The sequence below is a fragment of the Bombus fervidus genome, chromosome 3 (assembly GCF_041682495.2).
Source record: "Bombus fervidus isolate BK054 chromosome 3, iyBomFerv1, whole genome shotgun sequence".
In the NCBI taxonomy this organism is placed as follows: Eukaryota; Metazoa; Arthropoda; class Insecta; order Hymenoptera; family Apidae; genus Bombus; species Bombus fervidus.
In genome coordinates, this window is record NC_091519.1 from 3158985 (window position 1) to 3172203 (window position 13219).

The 13219-nt window shown below is 35.4% G+C and overlaps 1 protein-coding gene across 5 annotated transcripts in view; it reads right to left on the minus strand.

Moving 5' to 3' along the window:
• Positions 1 to 13219, minus strand: part of Sky (GTPase-activating protein skywalker) — a 42010-nt gene that overhangs the window by 7071 nt on the left and 21720 nt on the right. For 2 of the 5 annotated variants that reach the window (XM_072000760.1, XM_072000763.1), the window contains exons 2-8: positions 5918 to 6378; positions 2948 to 3136; positions 2561 to 2685; positions 1697 to 1843; positions 1233 to 1367; positions 752 to 970; positions 238 to 267 (exon numbers count right to left, since the gene is read on the minus strand). In XM_072000760.1, the coding sequence (XP_071856861.1) occupies positions 238 to 267; positions 752 to 970; positions 1233 to 1367; positions 1697 to 1843; positions 2561 to 2685; positions 2948 to 3136; positions 5918 to 6284 (1212 nt within the window). In that variant the 5' untranslated portion in view covers positions 6285 to 6378. Of the gene's footprint in view, positions 1 to 237; positions 268 to 751; positions 971 to 1232; positions 1368 to 1696; positions 1844 to 2560; positions 2686 to 2947; positions 3137 to 5917; positions 6379 to 7186; positions 7205 to 13219 lie in introns of those variants that run through there. The other 3 variants (XM_072000762.1, XM_072000765.1, XM_072000761.1) reach the window with 2 other exon arrangements.

Sequence of the window (13219 nt, forward strand, 5' to 3'; positions counted from 1 at the left end):
AAGCCAGTGAAACCTAATAAATAGAAGATATGATTTTATTGGAAGAAATTTTTGTTATTTTCTAATGTTCAAAAGGCAGTAACTGCAAGTGGATAGACGGTAACAGCAACAAAGCTGGCACGATAAGTGTAACAATGGGTGAGTATGAATGAATGTAACAGGTATAGTAGTTCAGGAACAGAGGGCAGAGCACATGAAACTAACAACACATTTCCCAAAAAGATAATTATACGATACCCTGTCTTTGTATGTGTCTTCACACTCTTTCTGAAAACAAAGTGAATCATTGAACAGCTTTTGCATAATTTGCATTCTGATACCCTAAGAAACTATTAACTTAACCCATCATCTTTGAAAAACGTCTACTTATATTATTCTACAGTAAGAAACATTAATCACGTAAACTATTGATACTAAACCTTTGAACCTGCAACATTTCTCACAAATAAGGAATCATTCGCAACATTTAACGATAAAAATAATGGGCTCACATATATGTACACTATCTTATGAATATAATCTCATACTTTGAAAATAAGTGGGAGAGTAATATCATTAACATGCCATATACTATCAAGTACTACAAAATTAACAGAGTATACCCCATAAGAATTGATCAGGAGGAGAAACAACCAGGTAGAATGAAATAAAATTTTAGCATGTACGTGAGTCCATACTTTGTTGGAAAAAATTTGTCAAGTATTCGGTGTTTTACACCGTCTTGGAAGGAAGAGGAATACAGATAACATACTTCTCGTATCGTGAGCGTGTGCGACATCATCTGAATGTTGACTTGAGACTGACTCGTCGGCAAATTGTCTGTGGATCGTGATCTAGCCAATGATTTGGATCCCGATATAACGCTTTTACTTTTTAGAGCCATTTCTGTGCGTAAAAATACCCTTGATATGTATGCTGAGCTGAGTCCACGTATCCCAAATGCTGTACGTAAAAATTTAGCTGGTGTTACCTATAAGTTTATAAATTATTAATATTTAACATTATATTGGTATAGATATAGATATAAATTGTTGTAACGTATTTATTCCATATGAGATTGAAATAAACAATAGTCCGTGTTTAAGTGAGCTTAAAAAGAATTTGCTTTACTTATTATTTTATGTGTAAGAATATCAAGAGAAAGCTATAATTAGTATGGGTTTTGAATGACTTCGCATAGTGTAGATGATGCGTCGGTAATGTGCTAAAGAATTTTTTACACTTCTACTTACCGGTGTTTGTCTGCAGAACTTCGAGAGAGCAGCGTCAATGCCGTTCTTCGAAATTTCGTTCATCCATTCAGAGTTTTGCAGCGATGAATGCTTATAGAATAATAAAACTATAGCCATTGCTACACGATAGAAGACCTGAAACAAATAATGAGAAATTAATACTAATAATAATATAATATGATTCAGTTTTATAAATGTACAAAATATTACTTTCTGCACAACACACTAAGAAGAGCCAATATGCAAAAATGCACATATCTAATCGACTTCTCACTGGCATACAGTCAACATTCGAATTCATCATTCATACTATTCCTGAAAAAGCATTCCATATTATACATATCTTTAACTCTATCCTTCTCTTGAATCGAAGCCAATAATATTTTTTAATGTACCATGAAAAGATGCGATGAAGGAGTATAAGTGTCTCAAGTTGATCTCATTCGAATCTTGTAAATACCGACCTTGATGCCTTCGTGAAGGAAACAGTCCATAACCCTGACTAAATGCTGGAAAGGAAGAAGCTGCAAAATCCACCACATCCAATCCATGTAAATTCTTTCTGCTCTCGATCCAGAACAGTGCCTCGCCAAATGTACCGCTGCTGATTTCTTTAATGAAATATTACAGTTCTATATATTCTTAGAAATAAACCGCATATTCAATTTAAATGTATAAATGTAATTTTTACAAATCACCGAGACAAAGAAAATTGTTTGCACAAGGTTTAGCATCAACTTTAATTTTTCATACAAAATCATATACTTTAATAAATATATGCAAATAAAGTGATTTATTTATATATAGTATATCCATAGATAAGTGATCGAAGTTAGATCTCATTAATTTTATATGTGTTTCAAAATGCAAATAAACATGAAATATAAATATGGTTGTATTTAAAAGATTGATAGTATTATTAAATAAATATAATAATATAATATTATTAAATGTTATATCATATAACGTTTCATAATTAGCTTCGTAATATTTTCTAGTTCTGATTGTAGCTCTTTTACGCTCAGATTACTAATCATTAGAAAATTTATGATTCATTCGCTAAGCATTAAGAAATAATTACATTTATACATATACTTGTTCCGTTCTAGTCTGTTTAATGTAGAAATGATTTGTGTATGATGCATTTACAGACATCTACGACAACACCAATCAGTCAGAAAACCGTTTAAAAACGAAGCTGAAGACACGGCTGCTATTTCCTGGTAAACATTGTATCTATAAGTAAAATAAGAATCATTTCAAGCCAAACAAGCCAGAACGGTCGTTTCATGATTCATCTTAGACAATTTGTGCCCAAAGCTACATACCACGTGCTTTTTAGTGATTTGCTCGACGGTTTTCCAGGTAACCTCGTAGAGGAGTTTCGTTTGCGTAATGAACATCTTGTCTTTAGCGGCGACCAAGCTGGCCATACAATGATAACACTCCTCCTCTGTAACAGATGGATGGAAAACGGTAATCTCGTGAACATTTCTGATTTCATTCTAATAATAAACCTGGGATTCTATCCAACCGCGTGCCTAACATCTTAATTTATGCGAACGAGCAAGAAATTCGACTTACAGCACGCGATGTGAATTTCCATTGTGTCGGTGGAATAAATGGGAAGAGAAAGAAGCTTTCTTGGAAGACCCGTCCTTCTTTCATCTTACGTATTCTTAAGGGAGAGGCGATTTATTTATTTATACGCTCACCTGGCATAAAGTGTAGTAGAAGAGCCGTGATGGGATAAAGAGAAGGACTGTAGGTGATATCAGGACAAGCGTATCCCAGCACAGACACAATCCTGTCCGCAACGCTCCTGCCTTTTCTCGTCAGGTGGTACGACAGGCAATGAGTGCTGTCCACGAACGGTGGTAGCATGATTGATTTTTCCGGTAGCTCTGTAAGCAAATAATTCCGTACATCAGTCGTCGCTGCTAAAAACAAATAAGTTTAATCGGAACGACTGGAGCACAGCATAACGAGATTCGATGGAAAATTATCAGCGCAGTATCTGATAATTAGACCGCGAATATTTATGCATTTATCAAATTGTAAATAATCGTAATGCAATAAATAAATCGTGGAAGAAATATTTTTGTAAAATACGTTTTTATGAAACCGGTAAGTTTTCATTCGATAATGTCTCCTTATCTAAAGGAGAATTAAAAGGAATAAATTAATTTGCATTATATATCAATATAATAATATAGCAATATAATAGCAATATAGAACATTTGAAAAAGTACAACGTTAATGTGTTGTAGTTAAGTAGAGTTACATTAATCTATTTTAAATATTTTGTACGCCGCATTTAGCTGCTTACAGTAGTTGAATTCATTGTCTATTGATCATTTTTCTCACCAACTGAGTAAAGGTGCTACGCACCATCTTTTTCTAACAATAAATATACGTCCATAACGTAGAACACTACAATTCGAATATACGAACTCTCGAACCCACGTATCAGACTTATAAAATCACGCGACCTTAAGATGACTTGACTTACGATGACTAAAGTAGTATATGTATAAAAGAAAGTTATTGAACATACAGTAAAGTAAATGCCACCATTAATTTACAATGAAATAAACAATTACGAAAATATATAAGCACTTTTTTAATCATTTGTTGGAATAATTTATCGTTATATTTTGAAAAAACCTAAGCATTATAACGTAGAATGATAATAGTACCGCAGTCAATCACGATCTTATAAATATTGGTCTTATAAAAGTAGATGGATGAAAATCGCTTTAGGACCAGTATTTACGATTCAGGGTATTTGCATTCTAAACAAAAAAAGGCGTAAAAAGAAAGGGAGCTGTAGGGGTAGTAAGACACTTTGAACATTTGCATTTTTGCTCCATTTAAAGGAAAAACATCAGATATTTGAACAACGAAGAAAATGAATTGTTTTCAATCAGCTTGTAATTATGAACACATATTTTTGCATAATAATTTACCAACTAATAATATTAACAAAGTGATAAATGCTAAGTGTATATTACAAACTTCCTTTGCACAGTTCTTTATAATATTACGATTTCAGGTCGAACAAGACAACATATATATATATGTAACGTCGTAAATCTCTGGATAATTCAGGTGATCGATTCTGATGTCTAAAAATCGAGTTTATTGTGAAAATACTTAAATAAAATACAGGAGTAAACAACAATTAATATCAATCTATAACAGTAAACAATAAATAACAAGTTCTGTGCAATGTCTACCTGAAAATCGAGAATCGATTTTCAACGTCCTGAGCTACCGATCTTTCTCCGTCAATCTTCAATATTTTAAATAATTATTCTGTAATCTTGTCTGTCTCTGATGTTGCTCTCTGTCCGCTCGTTTGGGAAATGAGCGTCTCTCGAAATGGTTGTCCGTAAAACAAAAGAAGGTCGCTCTGTCCGTGAAACAAAAACAGTCGTGCTGTCCGTAAACAGAGAGAGTCCCAATCGCACGTGAACTCTAGGGAGTTTACATATATATATATGGAGTTTGCAAAATTTATTTACAAATCTTTGTTTCATTATCAAATTTGTCAAATTAGATATCATTATTCAAAGTTACTATCGGCAATGGCTTACAGGTAAACTGGTCGTTTCTTATCTAACTTTATTTACTAAAAAGTTGTAGAGGCAAGCAACTTTGATATGCTCGTAAGATAATTATAACTACGTTGCTTTTTGTAGAAAAATTCTAAATCGACTTAACCCTCAAACGGTAGGGTTAAATACGTGTTACGTAACAGATAAGATCCGGTTAAAGAAACAGGTAGAACGTACGTTTTATCTAACGAAAACATGCAACCGTATTTGAGTTTACTTTAAGTTAATTTATTATTATTATTACTCCAAAATTGTAAACCGCAAAATAACTAGTATAGTTATTTAATTATATATTATTATATGTGTAGTTCCGGAATTTTACGTTAGTTAAGCAAAAAGGGAAGAAGCAATAAATTATATGAAACTTATGTAACGAGATTTGGTGTACAAGGAAGAAAGCTTTCTACGTGAAACGTGATAGCTTTTGCTATCAAGCAAATGACAGATTTTGGGCAAAAAAACATTCTGACTGTACGTGCAAGCTTCACGTATCGAGACGCTAATAATACATGTGTGTAGATAGATTTTCAGCTCGTTATTATTAGAATAGCAAATAACTTTGTACAGCTTCTGACTTTAATAATTCCTAAGAAAACGCGTTAAATTCTTATAAATTTCCAATAGTAACATATCAAGCAATATAGTTTCTTCTGCATCATAAGTATTTATAATTGTAATACTTCATTTTTGTTACAAAAGAAAATAATTTTAGCACTATAAAGTCTTTTTCCGTTGGGTCATTTTTGCTAATGAATAATGAATACCCATTATCTGGTTTATTTGCTTCTCAATTAGGAGGCACTTCTTGTCAATCCTGACAACACATTCAAATTTTCAATGTTACCTGAAGGATTTGGAGTATTTTTTGTCGACAAAGTTCTATCTTAGTTTCTTTTAAGGTATTCGTCAACAATTAATGAAGATAAATGCGAAACATTCTGACTTCCATTTTTTTAATTCGCATTCATAAAACTATAAATTTGCATTAAAGTCCACAAGTTTATTGGTATCTTTGAGATATGAAAATTACATGAAGCGTGTAATATTTAGTTATTCGAAACAAACCTGTAGTTCCAAATACTTGATTGACCATATCCCAATAGAATCCATCGAGCATGTTCTTTCCATGTGCGTGTTGGTTGCAAAGGGCTGGCCACAATTGCGCTCTGATCCCGTTGTTCAATGGCCACGCGTTTTCCCTTATGATCATCTTAGCCTCCCTCTTTCTGCCGGCCTGGAGAAGCGCATTGACCTCGTTGAAGGTCTTCAGCGTTTGCTTCTTGCTGGTAGGCGACTCTGGCTGTATGACGATGTTCGTCGTGTCGACGTGCGGCGGGAATGCGTCGTCGACATCGACATCCGCCTCCTCCTCGAGTACCGGCAGCATATTCGGTAGATTGTCCGTCGAGGAGGGTGTCTGTGTGACTAACATCGCACTACGGCGTGAGATTCTTCTTCATGGTGCCGTTCTCCGTTACTCTTTATACTAATATTTACGTCATATCCTGGGATGTTTCAATTTTCATCTGAAATGAAAGAAAAAATACCGTGTCTTATAGAGTACAATGTACAGATATATTACATAGAATAAAATATCTTTTATAATTCAATTTAGGATTGAGGAAAAAATAAGATGCGATTCCACACTGCTGAGTTGAATTGCCCTTCGAAATTTTTATATTTCAATCTCGCTTTGCTTTCGTTTGTTCTTTTTAAGTGTTTCTTTAGTTTAAAAGTATGTAATCGTTAAACATCATCAAGCGCAACCTATATTTATCTTTATTAATTGATGTAATGCTAAAAAGCAAGTGGGAAATATACATATAAATAAGAATTGTCTATAAATAATATTATTACATATTAAATAGTCTTTTTAATACAATTACTTTGAACGTTCAAAGAGGCTTAGGATCAATATGGAAATACACTTGTAGTGATTAATAATCTAAATATATAATGAGTAAGTAAATATTCATAATAAAAGTGATACGTATTACTATTTAATTTTATTTGTTGATTAAGTTTTCAATGAATATAATTCTATTTACTTCGAGAAGCAGCCAAATACGTTAGACGCAATACATAAAAATATAATGTTTTGCTACCTATTTTTAAATTTGCTCGTTATCGAAGATGGGGAAGTTTTAGTATGCCCAATGTCTATTTGGATAATCAGTTGTGTTGTAAAATTAATTCTTGCGTATGTCCCTTAGTAATTTATCTAATTAAATACATACGTCTGAATAAAGTAAAACTTTGATTATTCATATTAATTGGAAGTAAAAATTATTACTAAAATTACTATAAATTGATATTGTAAAGCAAATTATTTACCTGTTTTCAAAATTACAAATTATTTATTGCACAATTTCCCAGTTTAATCAATGTCTCAATCATAATTCCGCCATATTCAAATTAATTTGCTATTTTGCATTTCGTTCTTCGTGTTAGTGTTGCGCACACTACTATACCGACGAATTCAGAACGATAAGCCAGCGATATACGAGCACGTAAGTTGACGTAAACATAGAATGTTTGTTTCCCTTTGCTAGATGGCACTGTACAGATTATCGAACATTCGATTGAACAGTGTTCGACTATCTCGTGGAGGTAGTAATATCTTACCTCCTATAATTTTCCACAGTAGATGCTTACAATATAAATATTCAATAAACGCATCAAAGAACGAAAAATCAATTTTTTATTTGAACCTGAAGTAACTCACAAACAGTCAAATAACATTTATCGTGACAACTATATATGCTGTTATAGAATTACGTATGTTACAATTTCCAATTATACTGACGATTTTGTAATCTTGTAAATTGCTTCTTTTCCTAATTATATATGTCCATTTTCGAAAGCCATTTTTCAACTAGAGTAGGAGAGTTCAAGACCGTACGACGACATACGTTTCCAAGAATCTTCCGTAAACATTCCCATAATAACCGTGACTGTAGTTAAACGTATCATCGCTTGGGCCGCGATGCGCTTAATCGCTCTAACGCTCGTTCGAGCAAGAAAAGAAGCGAAGAAAAAATAAGATGGGAAAGAATTATCTAAGTCAACGCATCTTTCGCGTTTGCCGTGTGTAATATATATATTTCGTTGACGTCGATTTGCTGGTTACTTTGCAACTGAAATCAATTGTCTCCTGTAAAGATGCCAGCATAAACAAGACTCGCGACCAAGCGTCCCTTCTCATATTTCTAGACGATGACAACAATCGCTTGCTCCGTCAGAGTTTTTTTATTTCTCCATTCATATGACAGAGCGAGGGGAGTTTGTTTTACAGAGAGCGAATTGATTTCTCTGTAACTTCCTCCTCGAAAAATTTAAAAAGTAGGAATTTATAATATTATACAAATAAATTGTAATTACAAATTATATAAATTATTGGCCTCTCGCCACAACTAATGGGATGCCCTAAATGTTTAAAGTAGGACATCAGAAAAAATCTCTCGTATGTGGTATTCACTTTCAAACCTTGTCAAACTTTCAAGTTAACGACAGTGATACTATCATGTAGTATGAGAATGATCGATGCTTGTAGAACAAGAATCGAATGGTACTAGTTGAAAAGCATGGTGGTAAAGTCCGATTCGCGCGGGACGAAGAGTGTCGATCAGACAATGACCTCGACAACGTGTTTCTAAAGGAGTCAGCCAGCAGGAGACAATGGATATATAATATCGCCTATAATTAGCCTCGTTAAAGCTGTCTCTAATAATAAGCAAAACAGCCAGATGCAAAACCGTGAGCGGCGATAATCAGTCGGTGTACTTAATGGATATTAATAAAATGCGCGAGTTATCTTGCAGCCACAAACACATTTAATGCTTATCGACCATGTGCAACTAGGGAACATTACCGCACACAATCCGCGGAGGACTACTCGCGAGATAAAGCCTTTTACGACGATGCTCGCTGAAGCCTGGAGGCTGCTCAGCAAACGGAATTCCCTTATCAAGATATATTTAACCCTTTGCCTACTGCACATGGAATTAATCTCGGTAAACAAATTATTGGCGGTAAATGAACATCCAAACAAACCGAAATTTTTTTATTTGACCAACGTTTTAGAATTACTCGTTACAGTTCCTGTCAAGTAATCATAATTCAGATTGACAGGATCATTAATTACTGGGCCGCGAATGTTCATGAAAATTTATATTTTTATCGGCATGGATAAAGATTCTTAGAAGAAAAAAAAAGATGAAATCATTACGCCCGAGCTGAGCAGTGTGCATCTTCTAAAAAAGAGAATGACCATTTGACGCTGGTCGATTAATAATAACGAGACGCGACGCTGCAAAGTGTGCCGCATGAAACCAGACATCTATTTTAATATCAGCGTACGACAATTCGGTACGTGAAGAAAATTGGCCTAGTAATGAGAAGCCCGGAGTGGTTTACATAAAATTTTACAATGAATTCGATGATTGGATTCCGTTCGATGGGACCAACACACGCAAAAGCAAAGGCTGGGGACTCGCGGTTGCCGCGCCAGATAAATATTATTGCAAGTCTGAAGCGCTCGAACCACTTGATAGTATAAATATATCTCATCGAAGACGAGGGCAAACACGCGGACGCGCCAACGTTACATTGTTGAATACGCTAAGCAAACAAGATCGGGCCTATAGGCCGCGATAACTGACAAATTTGCATAATTCCATTAACTCATGATACGCGGTGTTCGCATGGTAATTCAACGTGTGTCTTCCGAGTGGAATCTCGCTTTCGATTCCAGCGTGATCGCCGCCAACTGCAACAATTATTACACGGGACAATTGCCGACGCTATTCCGAGTACTTACTTAGAGAATTAGACTATGCAGCCTGTTGTTGCTCGATCAGGCTCAATGACACATCTCTATTGGGTTTCTCTGCACGGATTCTCGCGTATTTCTGTTGTCAAATGACTAATACGCCAATGACAGTAACAATGAAACGCGTATGATAAAGCAATGAATCGTCACATGTTTTTTTTCTCCTTTAAACATTGAATATACAGAGAGAATTAAAACATATAGCGTTCATTGAAACAGATAATTGGTATACAATGAATATTTTTCAATTTGTAAAGCATTTTCATTTATGAGTATTTGTCTGGAATTAGAAGTAGGTCGATGTAGAAGTTTAAAGAGCGAATAGAGAATTGTTGTTGAAAAATAGTACAAATTTCTGGGATTGTTTAATTTATAATTTGTTGTAACAATAAGTAATATCTGATCTGAAAGCTTGGTATAATCGTTTTCGAACACCTAGTATATGTATGTAGGTCAGAGATAAAGAGAAGGCTTGTAGATTAAAAGATAGTGCAGGCATTCCCATGAATTCTTTCTTTTTTTAATGAAATTGTTAGGATGTAGATGCACCAAGCGGAGGATTGTTTCATTTTTGTTTAAAAAAAAATTTTTTAAACAAATAAAGAAAACCTCGAAAAGATATTGATCTTGGCAATAATTTAAGCGTATAAGTTATAATTATTCAAATATTTCGCGTTATGGATTTTACTCGATAAATACAGAAACGTATGGAACAATCTCTTACATATACGATCTTATATTTGATTTTGAAAATCCAAGGAGCGCACGTATGTTGAAAAAAAGATCATATCTTTAAGATTGAGATATCTTACTTATAGATTAGCATTCTTACCTAACTTCAGATTTTAAACACTGACCAGTAAAAATAATTTCAATGTCGTCTAATTTTATGCATCAATTTTGTGTTTATTCGTATGTAATATAATGAATATGTTCCTATTTACTAAACCCTACACAAACAAAAACATTATTGTGTAATTTGAGTTTATTTTTCTAAGAAATGCCGCTATTATTAGTTTCTTAAGCAAATAAATGGTTATGTATGTATACATAACACGAGTTTTCTTAAATAACTAAATAATAGTATAACAATACATGTTTACTTTTACTATTAGAGCTATTTTATCTCAGAAGGTTCCACATAAATGTCACTGACGACCACTGGCCCACCGCAGTCCCAATACCCGAAGGGCACGCCCGAGGCGAGCTCATGACGCTGCCCGCTACGCTCCCCTCTGAAGTCGAGGCCCCGCCTGGCCTGACATCACCCTCTTCAGTCCCGAGCCCCTACCCCTTACCATATCCTTCGCCGCTCCGACGAACTGGTGCACTGTCGCTACGTTGGTCAGCACGTTGTGGAATTCGTCGGCTCCCGACGAGAAGTAACATCGCAAGGAGGTATTACGGGCCAGTCTAATCAGGTTGGTATCGTTGGTGAGCCGGTCTATTTGCACTCCCTGTCCATCCGAAAACGTCGCCCGATACGCTACGTACTGGTCTTCCATCTTAAATTGCGCGGATAAGACGGTATCTGTATTTCCATTTAGAGCATGTTGTTCCTTGTTGTGGACCACAGCAGCCGCTGCCAGCTAGTCCATTTTGTTGGATCGGGAAGAGAGCCCGCTCAATATATCATACAAGGAAATACCGGAGTACTCCGCATACCGGTTCTGAGTTGTGTCCACATCGTTACACGCCTCGCCAGCCATGGAGGAGAACAGCGTTTACGTTTATATTAATAAACGCCCTCACGAAGTTATCAATCTCGAAGTTATCCAACCTCGGGAACTGTGTCCACCTCAGGAACCTCGTTCGCAACCGTCCCCGCCGGGGTGTCGCTAGTCTCCTTCGCTGGACACGGATCAATAACACGAGATCGCTGATGAACCAGCGTCGCCAAACTCTGAACCTTCTTCCCCGGAGTGGTGTGAGATCGGAGGATGCGCGTTGTCATATCCTTCGTCCTCAATTTCTCGAGCATAGGAACCGACACCAGCTCACTCCTGTCCTCCGGACCGGTGCTTGTACTCCGGCTGATGACACGCTCCTTCTTCTTAAATCCGAGTACGTCGCGCTCCTTGGCATCCGGGACCAACAGTAGCCTCCTCCTACAGTGTAGGCTTCTTCCTGTTGAATCGAGATGGAGCCGCCGCATGGGCAGCGTTCATCTTCGGGTCTTCTTCGCGCACGAAGCGTCCCACAGCGCTGTCTTCATGTCACTGACGTCTCCATCGATGAACTGCTCTCGACTTTGCTCTCGGAGCAAGGGCTTGGGGGATCTATACCCTTTTAAATGCTAAATTATTTTTATTTCTTAAATAGTAATAACATAAAATAGCATAATATTCATAGAGAATAATCACATAATCCAACATAGCTGATGCAATAGCTAACATAGAAATAAGTACATCAGTAATAATTCTTAAAAGATAAGTAATATGACGTGTGTATCATAAAAGCGTACAAGTGTTTACTTTGGTTCTGGACGAACCAATCATATTTCTTCGAGAAAGTTATACCGAGTCATAAATAGACATATGATAATCGTTCGGATGATGGTCTATCGAGCAAGGTAGATAAGAATAAATTAAGACTCACAATAATCAGTCACTGGAACAGTTAGAAGGAATAATCTTTAAATCAACCGATTGGTTTCTAGATAAGTGTTAATCTCAAATTCATAATAGTATATTTTTTTGTTATACTTGTTTACATGCGTAAGAAATGCACGAAGTGTCAAAATTTTATCACTGATACAAAATTGACAAAATTGAAATCGTCATTATTTATATTAACGTGTCGTATTTTCAACACACGTTCCAGAAAGATTAATTAATTGGTGCTTATAAAGCTAAATATACATCTGGAAACAAAGTTCCCAATATTTGAACAACGTAACGTATTTTATGGAAAATGAACATTCCTAATAATTTTTCTAAAATCATTTCCATGAAAAGATTTCATCAAGTCTTGAAATATTCACTAAGTAGACAAGAGACCGAAAGTGGAGTCAATAAATAATACATATGATTGGAATTGAAAGACGTAATTTAAAAATTTCTTGAAAATAGCGGTGTAATTCCTCGGAATCTCCATCTGATTTAAAGCCAAACTGCTTAAGTGCAGCGTTCATTTAACGCACTTAGCATTATCATTGTAAAAGAACGTTCCTTAAACGACGTTAAGCGCGAGGCAATGAGGAACTACTACGGAAAGTTAATGATAACCGGTTTCATAGCCAGGTGAAGGTCGAGTCGATCATCAACCTGAGGAAGACCAGTTGCCATCGAGTTTTTCGTCAATTCTCTTCCGTTCGTACCCCATTGTTCCAAAGTTCATACGCTTTTGTAATTGCAATGATAATTTTATTCGACGATAGTAAGAAAAGATCTTGTATCTCGATATTACGTAGAATTGACGCAATATATACGACGCTTTTCTTGCATTGTTCGCTGAAAAAAGATCGTTACTACGATTTTATAACTAAGTAACTGATAATGATAAGAGAAGTGGAAGATTAGAATCATACTTCTCAA